Source organism: Cibotium barometz, chromosome 10 (assembly GCF_041138505.1).
Source record: "Cibotium barometz isolate CiBa-2024 chromosome 10, ASM4113850v1, whole genome shotgun sequence".
In the NCBI taxonomy this organism is placed as follows: Eukaryota; Viridiplantae; Streptophyta; class Polypodiopsida; order Cyatheales; family Cibotiaceae; genus Cibotium; species Cibotium barometz.
In genome coordinates, this window is record NC_141055.1 from 29,673,576 (window position 1) to 29,694,979 (window position 21,404).

The 21,404-nt window shown below is 48.7% G+C and overlaps 2 protein-coding genes across 3 annotated transcripts in view; one reads left to right on the plus strand and one right to left on the minus strand.

The window, feature by feature from the left end:
- The window catches only part of LOC147634763 (uncharacterized), a 239,842-nt gene that overhangs the window by 96,704 nt on the left and 121,734 nt on the right, over positions 1 to 21,404 (minus strand). For both annotated transcript variants that reach the window (XM_086803941.1, XM_086803942.1), the window contains exons 21-23: positions 18,533 to 18,605; positions 18,406 to 18,450; positions 18,236 to 18,289 (exon numbers count right to left, since the gene is read on the minus strand). In XM_086803941.1, the coding sequence (XP_086660067.1) occupies positions 18,236 to 18,289; positions 18,406 to 18,450; positions 18,533 to 18,605 (172 nt within the window). The remainder of the gene's footprint in view (positions 1 to 18,235; positions 18,290 to 18,405; positions 18,451 to 18,532; positions 18,606 to 21,404) is intronic.
- Positions 9,873 to 10,592, plus strand: LOC147634764 (uncharacterized). Its single transcript, XM_086804435.1, has one exon. The coding sequence runs from the start codon at positions 9,888 to 9,890 to the stop codon at positions 10,590 to 10,592; it is 705 nt and encodes a 234-aa protein (XP_086660561.1). The 5' UTR covers positions 9,873 to 9,887.

Sequence of the window (21,404 nt, forward strand, 5' to 3'; positions counted from 1 at the left end):
GGGGCACTCTTGTTCAATATCTCGGTTGCTAGGTTGGCATTGATATCTCTCTCGAGCAGCAACTCACCCCGATTCTTTTGAGTATTCGGAAGAAGCTTCTATGTTGGAGCTCAGCGAGGCTCTCCCTAGCAGGCAAGGTGGTGGTGGCGAACCAAGTACTTCTTGCCACCATGTGGTACATCAATTCGTGATGGGCCTTTTCTCAAGCATGTATTGGCCAGGTACAGCGATTGATAAGGAACTTCTTATGGGCCAGCAGTGATGGGAGGCCAGCCAGGGCCAAGGTGGCATGGAGAGTGATTATTCAGCAACGTCGCAGAGGGGGGCTAAGCCTCATCAACCCGGCTATTCAGAGCCGCGCCTTGCTAGGCAAGCTAATTGTTAGAGGCCTCCTTCCTGGTGATGAGCCCTATTGGCCCGGATTTCAGCCCGCACTCCGAGTCTTGGGGACCTTTGGCCGCAACGTACCAGATGGATCTTCACAGAAATGCGAGCTCGTGGCTTTAGCCCGGCTTCTAAGGATATATTTGCAGCCAGTTTACTTCGTGCTTAAGATCATCTTAGGCCTGCCCTCAGACAAATAGCTTCAATTGCCTCAGAGAAGCGGCTTCGATAGCCTTTGGTCTAGAACCCCCTGATCCCTTTACCAAGTGGCCACATGATAGGGGCCCGACCACATGTTTCTTCGGGCGCCTTGAGCATGGGACTAGCCCGGTCTCTTGGAGATTGGATCGCCCACAAAGAGGCCTGACAAGGATCGGCGGTAGAGATAGGATCAGCATCGACATCGACACAGCTATCCTCGAGAAGTGGCCCCCCCCCAGACCCAACCCCCCCTCCAAGTGTGGCTAAGGGTGTTTACCAGACACGATATCCTTGTGGCGGTCCACGGAACAAATGAGGACAGTCGTCTGCGCACTTTCTCTATTGGATCCCATGGCAGACTAGAAAGATCTGAGCTTCCCTTGGAGGATTTTAGTGGCTGCACCTTGCAAAGAGTGAGGGTGATTGGCTTTCAGACACGGGAATGGCATATTGATCCAGCACCGACCAAGGAGGCCAGGGAGACATTATGGCGGCTATGGATATGGGAGTGCCGACCTCTCACACGCCTTCAGTGAGACCCGGGAGAGTGGACTTGGCATGATCCAGCGGATCGAGAGGAGACTCTAGATGCCCCCTTCTTTGCATATACAGCGCGGCTAGGCTGCAAGATCCATATGCCTGAGATAGATGGCACACCAGCAGCAACAACACATTGGCACTCTCATGGCCTCTCACAGCGTTTCCTTTCAGATTTCAGGAGGAGACTGTGGGACAGCTTTCAGCCAAGAAAGATCACCCTCTTTCTTTGGTTGATGGCACCCTTAAATGAGGCGAGTTTGTATTTAGTCCTCTGTGGTTGTATCTAGCCCTTTGTGGCTGTCTTTTCTTTAACTAATTGAAGGATCTTCTCCCGGAAAAGAAAAGAAAGATGTGACTTGGGCATTTCTAGTGTGCTAATGGTGTGAGCCACTAATTTGATGAGGTTTGCATGTTAGGGACCCAATCTTTTATGTAGTCCTTCTCGGCAAGCCAGGTCCATACCAAACTCAAAGTGTAGATAGACACAAGCCACACTGCAATATAAGTTTTATGCCGGAACAACATGATGGACAAATATTGGAAAAGAGAGTGACCATATTTGGTTGAGCCGCTTCTCTTTTGCAGCCCAATATCTCTTTGTTAACAATTACGTAGATTGTGTGTAGATTAGGAAACCTTAAAAATGATAATAGTCAAGAGTAAGTTTCCAATGCCACGGATTAAGTTATCTCAACTTCATTTGAAGATAGACATGAAGAGTGGTCACCATGGCACTATAGGGTACATAGAAAACTAGAAATCTGCAGTTACTGAATTGAGTTCACCAGTGTGTAATCTCCGATTGCAATGTGCAGGTGTTGTTTTGTTTCAGAAAATTGATTTCAAAGCTTTGAAATCTGCTGATTCCATTAATTGGTAACAAAACTGCATACACACTTTCTTGTAGACACACAATTAATATGTGTATGTGTATTTTTGTTTTTGTAAACATATTACCATAGATTTTGTAGATTTTAATTTTACTTTTTTTCCAAAAAAGGGACTTCTATTAAGTAAGAAAGAACAAATACAAAATCACAGCTTGAAGCCGGAGATCCTCATCATAGAGTGTAAGAAATTTAAAGCCAGTTAGGAGTGTCGTGATGCCAAGAAAGTGCAGTGGGAGTTGATGAGAGAAGAAGATTGCATGGGTGATCCCACGGTCTGATGAATATAATGCGCTTTGCTTGCAATGATCTGGACGACCCTTGTATATAAGCCCAATTAACCATGATATCTTCTCAAATAGTTCAGATGCTATAGGTGTCATAAATCTGAATTCTGTGTATCCGGCTTTCCAGATCTGCCAAGTTGTGAACCTAGCGCGATAATCTCCCAAGCGGTGTCAAGCCTCTCCGATGGTGGTGTGCAGTGTGACCAAGGAATATCCTTTAGTGTGCAATTCTGAGCCAGTCCTCTATCAATCATAATGGCAGTATCATGGTCCCGCCCTCAAAGAAAATCCGTGCTCTAGATTGAGCAAACCAGGCAATAGAACCCCAAGTATAGATAGTGCCTCTAGCCACAAGCACGTAGGGTACGACCAAGGTCATCTCAAATAAGATCATTTGACATAAAGGGCTGTCTGTTTGCCTCTTCCTCTGACCTCAGAAGCCTCTGCCTCAAGAAGGCTATCATCCTGCTCCAAGCACTAGTAACAGCTTACAGAAGCAAGGAAGAAGGTGCTCTGCAAACTGCAGATTGCCTCTATTTCGGAGTGAGTTTCTGTGAACACCCTCTTTGCGCAACTCTAATGAGAAACACACAGTTCAAGAAGAAAACTGCAGCATTGAAGGCGTACGGAGCATAGCTAAGGTGGCTTTGATATCATGCTAGCATTCATGGTGCCGGGATGGAGCATGTGCAAAGATAGAGATGGAGATTCAAACCGTGACTAATTGATGCACGAAGAGAGAGAGAGAGAGAGAGAGAGAGAGAGAGAGAGAGAGTAAGAGGGAGAGAGAGAAACAAAGAAAGAAAGAAAGATATATTAACGTCTACGAGAGGCCAAAGTCGGCCTATGAGACAAAAAAATAATACAATTGTGTTTTTCCGGTCATCGGAAGAAAAGAAACAAAAGAAAAAGTGTGCATGTGTCTGGATACAACTGTGAATCATCATGGATCGGTGGAGCCCATATACAAACAATATAAGGGGGGTGGGGATGTGGATGGAGTGCTAAGGCAAGATGCATCTCTATATGCTGAAGGGGTAGTACAAGCATGCTATGCAGATCTATGTCTAACTCCATCCAGTGCCATAAGAGGGATATAAGATATCATACATCGCCGATGCTGAGGCTGTGAATGGCATGAACATGTACCCTGAGTCTGAATGAAAGCGAGCTAGCCTCTCCTATGTCTCCATCTGGTCTCATTCGGATAGCTGCTATCTCTCGGTGACGGAGTCGGGGTGCTCTATGTCCAGTCTGTCTAGGTCTCCTCCTAGCTCTCAATTCCTCTGCTCTCTGTGCGGTCACCCCACGTGGTACATCAACTGGCACTGGCATAGCTCTCTGGAAGAAATCTGTGAGCTGGGACTGTCTCCCACCCCTAGTGGGAGCGGGTGTCTGGAGGAGTCTCTCTCGAGAACTATGAAGCTCTAGTAGTAGTCTGCCAAGCTGTCGCTGGTCCGAGGCCTCCATCAACTGATGTAGTGAAGAGTGCTCCTCAAACAATCCTACATATCTATCTCTGGCCCCCTGGTGGGCTCTACATCTACATACAAAGTGATCCTCAGTCTCCACCTCCTCACGGCACAATCTGCATATCCGCTCAGCTCTGGGAACCCGTGCCGCTCTCCCAGCCTCTATCTCTAGCTGATGTGATGAGACTCGTAGCTGTCCAATAGCAACGCGAGAGCTGTGTGGCATGTATACATCCATGTACCGTGGTCGATGTATAAACCCATCCCCTGAGATGCTCATAAAGTGGTCTCTGTAATACAACATCTTCGGTGGTAGTGGGCTCTCTGGTGCTGTCCATGTCTCCTGTATGTAGTGCTGCCATATGTCCTGTCTCATCACTCTGTTCCTCTCATTGAGAGAGAGGTAACCCCGTGGAGCAGACTGATCATACTGAAAAGGTGGCAACCGCTCAATGTCTATCCCATGATGTGAGAACCACTGTAGCATCTGTGCATTCCAAGATCCAGTGTGTCCAGCCTCAGCCAGCTGTCTGGATGCCTCAAAAGCTCGGCGGGATTGCAAAACTCAAATAATGCTCAGTGTAAAAAGAGCCAACCAAGTACATGCTTTTATAGGCCTCAAGGCTTATACTTTGACCAAAACCAAATAAGGGCTGCCATCATCACTCTCAATGCCGTGTTTCCTTTCTGAATCTGTGCCTCTTCTTGTCAGATCTGCCCCCTATGCGTTTTCCCATTTGAGCTATGCATTTTCTGATCAGTGCACCCATCTCTAGCTTGCTTGCATACAGAGCTGAGAGACTCTGATTTTTTCCTAAATTGTGTGTTTCTCATCAGAACTGCCGCCATCATCACTCTAATGCTGTGTTTTCTTTATGAAAATGTGTGTTTTCACGTCCGATCTGTCCCCTATGCGTTTTCTCATCTGAGCTGTGCTTTCTGATCAGTTCAGCCATCACTCAACCTGCTTGCATACGTGATGTAGATTTTGTTGTGGAGGGCAATGATGCCCTAATGCAGATGCTTTGATTTTCCAGGGCACTGCAAAAGCTCCAATTTTGATGTAGGAGAAGCCCCAAATTTTTGCTGACGCAGAGGCTTCAATTTGATGATTTTCTCCATATTTCAGAAAAGCCCCAAATTTTTTCAGATCCACAAGCTTCAATGTTGCCTGCGTTTTTCTCCAATCACTTGCCCTAGGGCTTGTGGTCTGTTAAACCCTGAAAATAGTGACCATATGACTTGCAGAAGGCTGGTGTCCTGGGCTGAATGCTAGCCCTCTGTTGTAGCATGTGCTGGACAGCTTTGTTATGTGCTTTTATGCTTCTACAGGCTGGCGATTTGCTTCATAGCTGCAGAACTGCGTTTTTCTCCACATGCTGATTATGCTTGTGTTTTGATGGACTGCCCCTATAGGAGTTGCGTTTTCCACCAAGTGAGCATCAGATGCTTGTGTTTTGGTGTAGGAAAAAGGTGGAACAGCAATTGACCTTCTCTCCCTTGCATTAATGGTTGTAGGCTGCAGCAGACAAACAGACAGTGTATACAAACATCTTCCAAAGAGACTTCTCTTTTTCTCTTTTTTTCCCAGAGAAGAGACTTTTATTAAGTATGAAAAAATATACAAAAGGGAGATTTCAAACCAAACTATGTGGAGATCTCAACCAATCAGGTGCCTTGTGTTGCCAACAAGGTCCCACATGAGTGGAACTGAAGACTAAACCAAGATCCCACTATTTCATAAACTGGCCACAGTTTCTCTCTGCGGCCCTCAAAGATCCCTGGATTCTGACCCAGGTTGGCAGCTCAACCATATTGAAATCTCCTCCAACTATCCGATGATCAACCTGGGGAAGGAGCCCTGTGATGGTGTCCCAAAAGGCCACCCTTTCACCTCTCAAGTTAGGTGCATAGATATTCAGGATGCCTAACTTCCAACCCTCATGCATGATCATAATCCACTGAGCCGTATCAGGTATAATAGCACCAGATCCAACAACATGAGGCAAGAGGGAAGCTGCAACTGAAATGCAAACGCCTCCTTTGGTTCCAACCGACATGCATTTGAGGGGAAGTTTTTAAACTTCCAAAATTGTCTTTCTAATTCCTACCATCATGGGTTCTTTTTCAGGAAGAACCCATAAATCTGAATTAAATATTTTGTGTGTTTTCTTTTATAAGATAGACTAATGTAGGCTATCATCTAGTGATCAAGCTCCTATATCAAGCTCCACATGAGAGTTCTGGTGTTGGCATCACTATGTTCTTTTGTATCACATGATTGCAGTTTAGAGTCCATAACACTGTGACTAATGAAGGTTTGTCAGGCAGCACCTCCATCACTCTGAAGAAGGGTTTGTGGGTATTTCGGAGTGCGTTGGTGTGAACACCCTGTTTGGATGTGAATATCCCTTATTTGGTTTTGGTCAGAAGATAAGACTCGATGCCTATAGAAGCATGTACTTGGGTGGTCCTGATAACATTGAGCATCATTTGAGTTGTGCAATCTTTTCTCTTGTTTGGTATCACATCTCTCTCTCTCTCTCTCTCTCTCTCTCTCATGGGTGGAGGTGATCACAGAGACACAAAAGAAGATGGACGAGGCGGAGAAATGGATCAAGGTCGCCAAGAAAGGGAAAGGTAAAGAATCGCCACCTATCCCCACTCCCACCATCATCAACATGACCCTTGAAGAGGAGCAAAGGAGGAAGACCCGGGCCTTACATGTACAAGTGTCCGGTCTAAAAGACCGTGATGATGCGGAAGGGGAAACCAAGGAGCTCTTCTCTATGATGGGCATTGAAGCCACGCACACAAAGGCATGGAGAGTGGGAAAGAAGAGAGAAGGTAGTGGCGAATCTTCTAAGGAGAGGGCACTTATCATTCGTTTCCCCTCCATGGAAGCGAAGAAGGACTTCTTGAAGAGACATCCTACACTCAAGAAGACAGGAATATTTCTTGGAGATGACCTCACACTCTCATAGCTTGCCCACATGAAAGAAGTTATGCCCGAGATAAGGGTAGCCCGAGAGAAAGGGAAAGTGGCCTTTTATAGAGATGGTAGAGTGGTGATTATGGAGAGGCGCTCTTCATGACGGCACGAGACCTATGGGACTACACTCAAAGTTTCTACTTGGAATTGTAATGGAACTCTACGCCTTGATGTAGGGGCTTTTGAGGATAGTTTCACTGGGAGGGACATCATCTTCTACTCTAAGACGCATCAGGCTCCTAGACAGTCCATGCCACATGTTAGTGGATACCGATGGGAGACAGCTTGTAGACAGGAGACTCGTTCAGAGCATAGAGGACGGGGCTCAGGAGAAGTGGCAGTATTGTTTAGAGAGGAGCTACAACCACTGATACATATAGTCTGCAAAGATGAGTAGGCGAGGTACACGTGGGTTAGACTGAGGGCAGAGACGGGCAGATATCTCTGCATTGCTATATGCTATTTTGCTCCTAGTACATCACTGTATGCATCACCGAGAGGGCAGTCTCCCTTCTCTATTTTGGATGATGACATTTGGGAGTTCTCCAGGGACGGTGACATCATTCTCCTAGGGGACTTCAATGCCAGGACCACCCATAACCAGATAGTATTTTATGATACCTCAGAGGAGATGTTGAGGGAGCTTGATGTTAGGGATATGGGCCTATCTAGACTCTCACAAGATGAGGAACACACTGAGTATGGGCGGTATTTGATAGACATGGGGACTGCACATGGATTGGCCATCCTGAATGGCCTACAGAGATTCCCGACAGCGGGCGGTTTCACTTGCTTTCCGCATCGGCATGGTGCTACTACAGTGGACTATGTTATGGCTCAGCCCAGTCTCATTCCCTCTTTTCAGGATTTTATGGTAGGCACTAGGTTGGTTGGAGTAGAAGTGGATCATGCTATCTTGTCCTTCACTTTCACATTTCAGTTCAGCACAGCTCCATTGGGACAGGTCTCCACACACACTCGTTATACCTTTACGAGGGAGACTGACACCGTGTACACGGATGAGATATAGAGACGCTTATGTGCCGAGGAGCCGGGACAGCCATTAGATGAGCTCACTCAGATATTGATAGAGATGCTTCATGCTGCAACATCAGAGGCATATCCCCATAGTCAGCCTACACGAAGACGATCTGGGAACATGCCCCAGAACAGCTGGTATGATGAGTAGTGCAAAGGATGAGGATCAGATTACAGAGAAAGGTGCTCATGGGTGTTACCACTCACAGACAGTCACAGATTACCTTCCGACGCCCAGTGCGACGGAAGAAGAGGGCTCATCTTGCTCAGTTAAAGAGGGATTTGTATCAATTATTTATGAGTCAGGGACTCAGGCAAGGCATGGAGACTATTCCATGAGCATTCTCCATCACCAGCCATTACCTCCACAGAGATTTGGGGTGAGTATGCAGCATCCCTGTACACAGCACCAGGATAGCCACCCCTGCCAGACCCATCGGAGCCATGCCGAGAGACATGTGCTTTCTTTACTGCTGCCTGCTGAGATGGTTAGGAAACCTATTGACAAGATGAGGACTCGGAGAGCATATGATCATGATGGTTTGGTAGCAAAGCACTTTATTCATGCCAGAGATATGCTTATTGCTATGATGTTTAACCGAGCCATGTGTGAGGGTTTTCCTGAGACTTGGAATATGTCCACAATTGTGCCTATCTTCAAGTCAGGGGATCCCATGCTTCCTGGGAATTATCGTACCATCATTATTGGTCACACATTGCCTAGATTATATGCATCTATTCTTGAGCAGGAGTTGAGTAGATGGGCAAAGAGAGAGGGCATACGTGCATCAGGGCAGGCAAGATACGGGAGAGGTTTCTCCACTCTTGACCATATCTTGACACTCACAGCTATTATTAAAGAGGGCAGATCATATGGCAAGAGGATTTATTGTTGCTTTGTGGATTTCCGCAAAGCTTTTGAAACAGTACAGTACAGAGCCAGACTGATGCGCAGACTACAGGAGATGGGAGTGCCCACAGAGCTGATTTGGGGAATCATGGCTTTATACAGGACAGTTGTGGGGCAGGTACGTACTACTCAAGGTATATCTGAGATGGTTCACTCCACTATTGGGGTGAAACAGGGCTGCCCCCTTTCTCCCACCTTATTTGGGATGTATGTGGATGAGGTTTCGGACTATGTAGAGCAAGAGGGTGACAGAGGAGCACAGCTAGCAGGGACATGGATTCCGCTGTTATCGTATGCTGATGATATTGTGTTGATCTCAGATTCTCCAGAGGGGATGCAGCGTCATTTGGATGCATTGCACACGTTTGCACAGGACAGTGGATTGTCTGTTAACCTTGGTAAAACCAAGTTGATGGTGTTTAACACCACAGCATTGGGTAAGGAGGTCACCACCCACCTTTACATATGGTCAGGAGACAGTGGAGTATACAGATGCATATACTTCCCTTGGTGTGGTTTTTAGTGGCCCACTATTTTCCTTGAGAGCAGCGGAGACCAGATTGACCAGAGCTTATGCAGCATTGGGGAGACTAGAGAGGATGTGTTCGCAAGTTTAGTTTCAGGAACCTCAAACAAAGCTCTGGCTCTTTGACACTTTGGTCACTTCAGCCATGCTGTAGGGAGTGGAGATATGGGACCCTCAGTGGATCACCACAGCCAAGCTCGTAGCACTGATGGATGGAGATGTATGGAGAGGCCCTTGGTTTCTATGATTTCCCGGATGATTAGGGCCAAGGCCTCCGTACCACATAATATTATCCGTGCAGAGATGGCTGCCCCCCCATTGGTAATAGAGGCACTCACTCGATCAGTCTCCTTTATAAATTTATACATAGCACTTGGGCTCTCCCTAGAGACAGATATGCTCGCTTAGCCTTGAGGTCTTCACGACAGTTGGCATCACAGGGAGACGGATCATGTTGGTATGCCCAGATGACAGCTTGGTTCCAGCTGCATGGCTTTAGTATGGACAGGCTACCTCCATTTCACTACTCCCTAGATGCACCCTCCCTCTCTCTCACACGGGCAGAGATTACCACACTTATCAGGTAGGACTTGACACAACTGGACACTAGTGGGACATGGATACAGCCGACACACGAGCTTGGTACAAAGATGGCTTTCTATAGAGATCATCTTCTCCAGCTCACGGAGGATGGGTTTGTGATTAGACCCAGCTACATGGATACTCATCTTTCTCATGGGGTACGGTGTGCTATTGGTCAGATGCGCACATCCTCACACCAGCTACAAATTGAGACTGGCAGATTCAAAGGAGTACCAGCTAAGGCCAAGATTTGTCAGTTGTGCCAGATAGAGCCAGAGACACAGTTACATTACAGATGTTACTGTCCAATATATTATGAGATACGAGGCCGTTTTCACTCCCTGTTCAGAGAGGGTTTCGGACCACTTTCCAAAGTCATGAGATACCAGGATCAGAGATGCCTCGGATTATACTTGCTGGAGCTACGTAGACATAGAGAGGGTCTCTTGAGAGATAGGGGATCAGAGAGGGAGAGACACCTACAGAGGCAGATTACAGACTTCTTTCGACCAGAGATTGAGCACTCAGGCCAGCAGGCATTGCAGCTAGCCCCAGAGTATAGCCGCACCAAAGGTACACTGATTGATCGGGCTATAGAGCTGGGGCGGTCCAGGCGCCCCAAGATGAGAGGCCCATCTCGACACCGGCGGAGACTACAACAGAGGATCAGGACCATACTAGAACGGCATGGGAGACATCCAATCAGAGTACTCACCATGGAGGACATTGAGGATATCCGCCATCGACCGATGAGAGACATCTTTGGATGGTGATGTGTATAATGCTTACCTTTGTTGCTGGGGTTTTCCTTCCCAGATGTTATCCATTCCCCATAGTAGTTGTTTCAGCTTCAGTTAGTTGTTTAGTTGTTTTAGCTTTTCGTACACAGACATTGTATCAGATCCACCAATTGTTGTAACCTTTTTGGTCTCATAGGTCATTTTGGCCTTTTGAAGATGTTAATTTATCATTTCATTTCTCTCTCTCTCTCTCTCTCTCTCTCTCTCTCTCTCTCTCTCTCTCTCTGTGGTCATCAAATACTATTGTACCTATCTTGAAAGTAGGTAACCGCATGGACCCCAACAACTATAGGACTATCATGATTGGTCACACCTTGGCCAAGATTTATGGTTCGATTTTAGAGCATCAGCTTAGTAGATGGTCCAAGGAGCAGAGACTCGGAGCACCGGGGCAGGCAGGCTTCAGGAGAGGGCACTCCACACTAGATCATATCTTTACACTACGGGGGATCATTGAGGAGGGGAGAGCTCACGGGCAATGGATATACTGCTACTTTGTGGATTTCCTCAAAGCTTTTGATACTGTCCGACCGGCCAGACTGATGAGGAGACTACAGGATATGGGAGTGCCAGCAGAGATGCTGTGGGGGATCATTACACTTTGAGTCAGTCACAGGCAGAGTACGGGCTCCAGGAGGTGACTCAGAGATTATACACAGCACTATCGGGGTGAAGCAGGGCTGCCCCTTGTCTCCTACTCTATTGGTCTATACATTGACGAGATCTCGGATTACATAGACAGACAGCGAGGACCAGGAGCACATTTGGCAGGAGTCATGATACCGATCCTCTTGTATGCAGTTGATATTGTTCTTATTTCTGATTCACCAGAAGGGCTGCAGAGGCATTTGGATGCATTACGGCCTTTTGCGAGGACCGGTACCTTACTGTGAACCTTGGAAAGGCCAAGGTCGTGATCTTCAACACCTCCTTACAGTGGATAAGTAGATCTGCAGTACAGTTTACATACAGTGGAGAGCCTGTGCAGTATGTTACCTCATATGTATACCTTGGGATCACTTTCTCTGGACCTCAGTTCTCGATGCGGAAGGCGGCCGACGCTAGATTGATGAGGGGATATGCAGCCCTTGGCTCGCTAGAGAGGCAATGCTCACAGATACAGTTTCAAGATCCGAGGACGAAGCTTTGGTTATTTGATACTCTAGTTACACGTGCACTACTGTATGGTGCCCCCATCTAGGGTCCTAGCTTATACCACATGAGGAGACAAAGGAGAGAGCCGGCCGAGACAGATACAAAGGAGGTATATGATGGGTGGAAGCCGATAGAGAGGCCCCTAGTGGCGATGATCTCACGCATGATCTCATGGCCACCTGGACTCGTATATAGGGACCATCTAAATATGTGCACTTAAATACCAGAACACACGTGTCATCTCTGTAGGGACAGACTAGGGTTCCAATTTCAAAGAGAGATGCAGCCCAATGTGGGCCCTATTCATAAAGGCACAATAAACTGGCCAATAGAGGGTCAAAGAGATGCCCACACAAGACTCAGTATGCAATGGCCTATTAAAGTGTGCACAAGAATGACCAGCCAGAGAATAATTTTGAGACCAGTTCTCTCTCTCTCTCTCTCCACACTCAGACCCCTTGTCTACACCAACTTTGTATCCAAGGATGGTGATTCTCCATGATGCAGATGACGATGATGATCCATACATATCTACATTTACCTAGGGATTAGCGTTAGCTTTTTTTGACATCCTTTATTGACCCCTACCACACATGGACGCATAGCTCCCTCTCCACACTCTCACCCCCATATCCTCTACACCCACTTTGTATCCACGATGATGGGGATGGTGATCCTCCATGATGAGAATGACAATGCTAATCCATACATACCTACATTTACCTAGGGATTAGTGTTAGTTTTCTTTTTGTTATGTTGTCTTTCTTTTCCACGATGAGATTCCATGGACACATTGTACACCTTTTGTCTCATAGACCCGCTGGGTCTTTTGCAAGACATTAATACATATCTTCTTCTTCTCTCTCTCTCCGACACCAACCGGATTACCTGATTAGATCTTCTCAACCTCTACACTCATTACACATGGACCACACCTTTGGAGCTCCCACCGAAGATGCACTTCTACAGAGATCACTTCCTCAGGCTCATTGAGGATGAGTTCATCCAGCTGCTAAGCTACCTGAGTGTTCAAATGTCCCATGCCATGCGGATTGCGATTGGCCAAATACGGGTTTCATCCCACCGCCTCCAAGTGGAGCCAAGGAGTGCTGAGCATGTCTTTAGAGCCAAGGAGCTCATTCGTAAACCCAGTAAGGATAAAATCTACCGAGAGGTTGAGACAGAGGAGCATTACATATGTCGTTGCCCAGTATACTATGAGATCCGCAGGAGGTTTCATTGTCTATTCCACGAGGGATTTGGCCCATTTTCTAGGATCATTGACTTCCCAAACCAACGCTATCTAGGGCTCTTCCTGTTCGTGCCCCATAGAGACACAGGGACACTTTCTTAAAAGAGCTTCGGTCCTAGCCACCCCAACCCCTCCCTCGCCATCCAACCATCAATAGCTTCTTCAAGACTCAGGAGGACACCCATACAATGTATTCCTTGGACCCACTTCGCTCAAGAGGAGTTACCTCAGACCGGGCATATGCATTCCAACCCCGGCATCCCCGGCCCCCTAGGCATCAGCCATGATCCCCTCATCAGCTCCAAATCCAAGTCATGCTCCATCGCCATCGAGCTACCTTTCCACGTGACATAGCTGAGGGAGAGTTTTATACCATCTATTCAGCCTTGATATTCCTCTCATGTATCATGTTCCTTGTATTCCATGATGAGATTTCCTTGGACAGTTTTGTATCACTCCAGTAAGATAGCTTTGATTTGTTCTATTTTATTATATGCTCCATGATGAGATATGTCATGGACATTATTGTATCACTTTGGTCTCATAGGCCCATTGGGCCTTTAGTAGACGCTTAGTATCCTCATCTGCAGCAAACCCTCTATCCCATTGCAAATTGTCTTTGGTGATTTTGCAACCCTCTGTCTTGATATGGATGAATAGAACAACAGCTCATAAAACCAAACTTTTTTTTTGGTCTCTTCGCTCGCTGAAGCTCTCGCTCGCCCCCCCTGCTCGCGCTGACTGCACGATCCCCCCCCCCCCTTTTTTTCCGCCACCGCGCTGCTCCCCCCTCCCCCGCCTGCCATCACATTTGCCCCCCCCCCCTCCCCCGCCTGGCTGTTCTGCGCGCCCCAACGCTGCTGCGCAGCCGCCCCCTGCTCCAGCTCCTCTTCTTCGCCCCTTGTCTGTCTCCAACGCCCCGCCCCCCCCTTCAGCCGTCGTCGCCTCTTCTTCCCCCCGCCCCCCCTTCTTCGCGCTGCAACCGCCTACCCCTAGGGTTTTTGTCCTCGCCGCCTTCCCCCCGCCTCTTTTCCTTTTCTGATTTTTCGTTCTCCCTGGGGTTTTCTTCACTTTTTTTTGCCTTCCGCCTTCCCCCTCCGTTCTTTGTGTGCAGCTCGGTTCCAGCAGGCTCTCCGCATTCGCTCCGCCTTCGACACAGCTTCAGACTCTGATGGAGGCTCCTCCCGCCCCACCTCAGAGGGACTCCCCTGCAGCCCCCTCGCCCGCCCCTGAGGACACCCCCATCACGCTCTCTCTTTCGCCAGAACAGGAAGCGAGCCTCACAATAGAGGTGGAACGCCTCCAGGCTCATTCCACAATCTAACGTATAGTCGGCACTCGCCCCAGTAGAGGGGAGATCCAGGATCTTCTCCATGCTTGCCTTCTTGCAGATGTGGACAAGATCCTGGACGTTCAGCTACTGGGCCGTGGACATTACCAAATCGAGTTCGAGACCGCCCAGAGCGTGGCCAAGGTCCTAGCCATAGGTCCCCTTGACATCAGGGGTGCTCGGGCTTTCTTCAAACCTTGGCAGCATGGCTTTGACCCAGCAGCGGCCGAGCAAGGAGAGCGCCTTTTCCATGTTACAGTTTGCTTCCCTGGACTCCGCCGGGAGTATCTTCCGCTCCTCTCCAGGCTAGGAGCATTGGTGGGTTCGGTACTAGAGACTGGCCCCACAGCAGCTTCAGTGGTGGCCAGAGCAGCTGGGCTACCTTCGGCCAGAGTTTTGGTGTCTGACATCTCCTCCCTTCCGAAGGTCATTCAGCTACCTAGGATAGGGGGGGGATGGATTGATCAGAGAGTGGAGTTCTCGGGGCTCCCGAACCAGTGCTTCATTTGCAGGCAGGTCGGTCATCTGGCCAAGGCCTGCCTTCGCAAGAGACCCCGACCCTCACCGCAACAGCAGGCCCCTGATGGCCCGCCCACAGATGCGGCTCGGCAGGCAGCCTCCGGGTCACCTGCTCAGGCCACAGAGACCTTGGAGTGGCAGCCTGGACAGGGGCGCCGTCGAGGGAGACAGCCACAACAGCACGCCCAGAGACCGCTGCAGCAGCAACCACAGTCTCAGCATCACTGGGTTCCCGTGAGGAACAGCTTTGCTCCCCTCCAGGAGGAGACCCCTGCGACGACTGAGGACCAGGAGATGCCAGCACCCCCTCCTTCACCCCCCCCCACCCCCGGCCCCCCCCACCGCCTCGCTTCCACCTTCGCCTCCTCCCGTCCCCGCTCCGGTTTCGGCAGCGGCTCCCTCTCCACCCCCCTCGCCCCCCCTCCTCCTCCCCTGCCCACCTCACCTCCCCGGGAGACCCTGGCAGTCCCCTGGCGTACACCTGCAGTCCGGAGGGCGCTGAGCACCGACCTTGCTCGAGCACCGCAGAGGAGACTTACCATGCCGATTCGGGCTTCACGGATATCATCTATCAGTAGTCGGCTGAGTCGCCTCGGCACTAGACAGCGCTCGGAGGCTTTTGATTACGCCTTCACACGGCTTTTTGGAGCAGAGAGCCCCCACGAGCCAGCACCCATGAGAGTTCATGTAGTGATACGTCCAGCCCGTGGGGAGGAGGCACTTGATTCAGCGCTGGCCTTCTCGTTCCCTCTATGTGGCAAGACAGTGGCCTTTTGGATCGGTAGCGCTCCCACTCCGGCATGGAGCCCGGACCCCGGTTTTAGATGGATTCCTCCTGGCACAGCAGTGCGGTATTTGGGATGCCAGATTGGACTAGATTTGTCACCTGAGCAGCAGATTGCCCCGCTTCTTCTGAGCATTCGGAAGAAGCTTTTGTATTCGAGTACAGCTCGACTATCCTTGGCCGGGAGGGTGGTGGTGGCAAATCAGGTGCTCTTAGCGACCATGTGGTACATTACGTCTTGTTGGATCTTCTCGAGCTCTTGCATCAGCCAGGTAATGAGGCTGATCAGGAACTTTCTTTGGTCTGGGCGGGACGGTCAACCAGCTCGGGCAAAGGTTGCATGGGCAGTTATTACACTTCCGCTGGCTCAGGGAGGCTTGGGCATTATAGATCCAGTCGATCAGAGTAGAGCCTTATTGGGGAAGCTTATTGTTCGGGGGCTGCTTCCAAGCGCTAAGCCTTGGAAAGAGGAGCTCTTGCAACGGCTGCAGGCTCGGGCTCCCCCAGCAGGGGGCACTTGGGCACCAGAGATTTGATGGATCTTCATAGAGATGAGGAGGACAGGCATCAGTAGAGGATGGGAGGACAGATTTGCCTTAAGCATCCTAAGAGCTTGGGAGCTGCTGAGACCGGGGCTCTCTCAGCGACCTCCTTCTTGTGTTGAGGAGCGGGCCAGACAGCCGCTCATCTGGAGCCTAGCGGTTCGCACAGAGCAGGGTCATATGCTGGGTTCTCGGCCTCGTCTAGCCTGGGGACCTTTGGCGGCAAGCCCAGCACGCAGCTTTGGAGACTGGCAGGCCTTCTACACTCTACCAGAGGAGATCCAGGTGGAGAGGCTGAGTCACTTCAGAGGGGGGTTGATTATGAGGGATGACATTCGGAGTCACTCACAAAGGAGTGGTTCACACCTGTCGAGCTAGTGGCCCCACGGTGGATGGGAGCCTTTACACAGTTGGAGATCCTGATTGCTGTCAGAGCTTGCACTGAGGATGGCAAGTGCCTCTACTATGAGATTCAGGATGAGGGCAGACTTCAACGAGTGGAGGTGGAGTCGCCTTTGGTTGCAGAGTGCACCTTTCAGAGGATACGAGTAGTGGCCGCCGCTTCTCAGAAGTGGCATATTGACCCAGACCCTACAGATGTGCTCCCGGATTGGCGCATATGGGCATATGCAGCGCGCCCCTTGGCCCGGCTACAGTGGGACCCTGGTGAGTACGAGTGGCATGATCCTTATGCATCCCTTGAGGCCACAGAGATTACCTTTTTTCAGTATACTGTTCGGTTGGGACGGCATATTTTGACGGCGAGGAGGATGGTCTCTCCAGCTGCAGCGGAGCAGCGGCGGCTACAGGGACTCTCACAGGAGTTTCTGGAGGATTTTTGGGCCCGGCTCTGGGCTAGTCGACAGGCCCGCAGGATCTCGACTTTCCAGTGGGGGGCTGGTCGCCCACAGGGGCTCAGCAGTTGGCACCTGGCTTGTCTACAGCAGTCTTCCGGCGGCCTGCGTCCGATGCGGCCACCCTATGGAGACACAGCGACATTGCCTTTGGGACTGCCCTCAGGCGCAGCAGATTTGGCTGCGGATGCTGCGTATTCTGGCCCCCCTCTCTCCAAAGGGTACGTATACGTGGGGTGCCGCCTCGCCTTGTTCCTTCACCGGATTTTTCGTCCGCTAGCTGGACACAGGAGAGGGATCTACGATGGGAGCTACTCAGCAGCATCACCATCTGGTTCACTTGGAAGGCCCGGTGTTTCAGGGCCTTTGTGGGGAGACTGGAGCCACCAGTAGAGACTTTTCAGGGGATTTGGCAGGAGTTGATCCACACCTTGCGGGGACAGTACGACCGCATTCGGGGTGACTCGGATGAGGCGATCTTGCGGCACCAGGCCTTTCACACCATCTGGCGCAGCGGCCCCTTCTATACCCTTCACGCGGGGTCCCCCCGCTGGCACTAGAGGCCACCTGTTTGGCTTTTCCACCCTCCTATTGTATGACATAGCCATTCAGTTCTTTGTACTGATACTTGTACTTTTCAGCACCTAGGGTGAGTCTTCCTGGCTGCCCTGCTTTGTTCTCTGCTCTGTTTTTCTTGTGAGCAGGAGAGGATCTTTTGTAGCCCTACGGGCGTTTTTTATAACTAATGAAAGGATCTTTTCTCGGAAAAAAAAAAACAACAGCTCATATCACTAATGACATTGGGAGTGGAAAGTCTTTATACCCTCAATGGCGTCTGTACATCTTTATACCCTCAATGGGGTGTGTACATCTTGACCTCCAGAACTGCCAAGCTTTAAGGCTCCCAAGAACCTCCCATTCTGTCCTAAAGATTTTATCTCTTTCAACTCCAAATGTTAGTGTACCTTGAAAAGAAAGCATGAAATTTCTCCACAAGCATATCTGCACACCCTCCACTCTGAGCCCGATGTGATTACTCATCCATCGTTTTTCCTTATGTTAATTTAAACCTAAATACATACAAATCCAAGTATGGAGGCACAGAAATAGAAACCAGTCACAAGGAAAAAACTTGCGGAAACAAGCCACATAAATTCTATATGGGCAAGGCAGTGCCAACCTGAACCGTAGGATCAGTGCTGTTTTGTATATGATCAAGGGACGATGCAAGGGCCTGAAATAATAAAAGATGTGATGGGATTAGAAAGAGCACTCCTACCAGTAGAACCCTTCCAACAACTCTAAAATTGTAGACAGCATTCAACGCATTGAGTTACCAATCCAACTTGCCTTGTTACTTGATGTATTCAAAGGTAATCCTTGAGCCTCGCAACACTGCAAAAATGAGTTATCATAATTTACAGCCCCACTGAAATACGAATATCCTAAACCACCATTCAAGCAGCTCTGCTCAAACCTTCAACAGAAAATTGAAATTGTCCAGTTTTGGTGGAGGATGGCGGCGAAGTAAAGCATGCGTTCCAAATGACCTGTCACATATAAAACAGACAAGTATTTCTGAGAATTTACCTTAGCAAAGCCCAGAAAAAATGTAAAGCATACCCTCCATCCAGAAAAATGCTTCCACCCCAATTCAACTTCTTCCACCTCCACCCCTACGAGACCCATTGATTTTTCCTTTTTTCTAGAAAAGGTGTCTAAGTAAAACAGAACTTACAAAAGTCAACAAAAGAATAAAGAAGACCTCCTTGAAATATAATCACTGATGACACATCCAGTCAAGTATGTGACCGTGCTAAATGACCCCAATGGCAAAGAGAGAAAAAAATTGTTGTCAACAAAAGACCTGAATGGCCTATGAGATCAAAGTGGCCAAGAGTATACACAATCCGTTAAAATTGGAGGATGCCCATAGGATCCCTGAGATCATAGCAAGAGATGAAAATGAAATCCAAATGTAAGAGAAGTGAAGTTAGCTGAGTATGTGAAGGTCAAATGGTAGATTCCACACCTTGGTGACCCTGCTTCATATGACCTTCTTGGAGGGATGACCCCCTCTTTGTCAAGTGTCACATGCACCACCTGTCCTAGGGTGCCACGTGGACATTATCTTCCATTCTAGGACAGACAATCTCCTTTTTGAGCATGTCGTGCGCCGTAGTCCAAGGGACAAGTCGCCGGGTGCCATCTAGGTTAGGGTCTTGTCGGTTGTGCTTGGGGGACAAGTCTTTATAAACCCTCTTTGCAAGATGTATAATGTTGTACGGGCCAGCTGGGCACTTATCAAACCATTGGTTGGGTGCGCAGGGATGCCCAAGTTGGTGTCAGTCCCTTGTCCGAGTCCCGCACAAGACGTCAAGTCAAGTGTGAACACCTTTCAGTGTTGGGAATCACAGTCTTACCTGTGCATGTGAACCACCTCTTAAAGGGGTCACTTATGTGTTTGCGTGTGTGTGTGTGTGTGTTTGTGTGTGTTTTAGTGTGTGTGTGTGTAGAGTGAGAGAGAGAGAGAAACGAGAGAGCCAAGGAACTGCTACACACACACACACACCAGGTTGCGGAAGAGAAGAGGAGTAGGAGGAGCAGATCGACAATGAGAAGAGGAGAAAAAAACAGGGAACCTGCACGCACAAAGGGGACCCCTAGAAGGTCACAAAGAGGGCTGCAGGGTCGACACGCAGTCCAGGAGGTAGACGATGGAGGAAGTCGCAGGCCTGCGGCAAGGGCAACGCAGGGCTAGAAGCCCTAAAAGGCAGTCGCGACGGCCCCCATGGGAAACCGTAACAGGTTCTGCATTCTCTGGGACACTGACTTACCTACCCCTCCTTCTATTGCAATGGAAGTTGAGGGAGTGCAATTGGGCAAAAAGTATTTTGAATTGAAGTGGGGTGTGTTTGCAGGTGCTTGTTTTGCCTGTCACAAGTTTGGGCATCTAGCCTCTGAATGCCCAATGGTTCTGCATCAACCCCCCCCAAATGCCTTGCCACCCCAGACACGGGAAAAGAATGAGAATTTGCAAGTCAAGACAGCAAATATAAATGGAGCAAAGAATGCAAAATCAGTCAATCAGGTGCCCGCACTTGCAGGAAAAGGAAAAGATAAAGGGAAAGAGAAGATGAAGGAAACTGTGGGGATTGATCAGGACGGTTTTAAACAACCCAAGAAGGTGGTTGTATTGAAGCAACGCCCCCTTCAATCTCGTCAATGGGATGCTTCTTCTCCCTCACCAGGACAAACTTCTACTTCAGCCTCTGCTCCTATCCTTCAAAATTGGGTGGGCGTACTGAAGAAGGGCATCCCCATATGTGATTCAGAAGAAGAGGAAAATGCTATGTCTTTCATGGGCAATGAAGGCATGCAGCCTATGCAGGCAGAGGCCTAGCCTCTCTGATGTCTGGTTCTTATCCTCACACTCTGCTGTACATACCTTTTCATGCTTCAAACACTTAAGTGCTTTACACTTAATAGCCTCTGCAATGTCTCAAAGTGGAGGCTATTATGGATTTATGTACATAAAATGCAGCCAGATATTGTTTGTTTGCAAGAGCATAATCAACACTCCATGGCTGGACAACATGGTTTTTTGCACGGCTATGATATATATTATGCTGGTACTGCTACCTATTCAGGTGTATGCATACTGGTTAGACATGAGTTGCAGCCTCAGTTGGCCTTCAATGACAATAGTGGCAGATGGATAGTAATACAATGCAATGTTAATGGTGATATTTTTGAGTTTGCATCAGTCTATGCCTCCCAGACCTCTGCCATGAGGGCTTCTTTGTGGGATTCTTTATGCAGATATCCATGGAGATCCAATGCATTCATCTGTGGGGATTTTAATAATTCCCCTCTGCCTAGAGATAATACCACTTCACGATCTCATATCGTATCATTGGAAAGGCACAAATGGGATGACATGCTTCTTTCTGTGCAGGCTGAAGATTTATGGATACTTCTCCAAGGGTCAGTCCCTGGATATACTTTTCATCATAATGCACTTACTACGAATTGGGCAAGGCTTGACAGATGGTATTTGTTTTATCCACAACAATTTGCAGATTTTAGCCCTCCTCTCCTTATAGATTTCTCATTGGGCTTGTCAGATCATGCTCCATTGTGGATGAATTTGCAGCTTGGCATGCCTCTGGATGATTTGCCATTTCCCTCCAGTAGATTATTGCATGTTAATCGGGCTTATTTCCAACATCACAACTTTCAGCAAATGATCAGATTTGCCATTCATCCTTTGCCAGTTCATGCCCAGGAGGACATGAATTATGCTTGGGACAGCTTCGTCTCTCGTATTCAGAATGCAATTAGGGAGT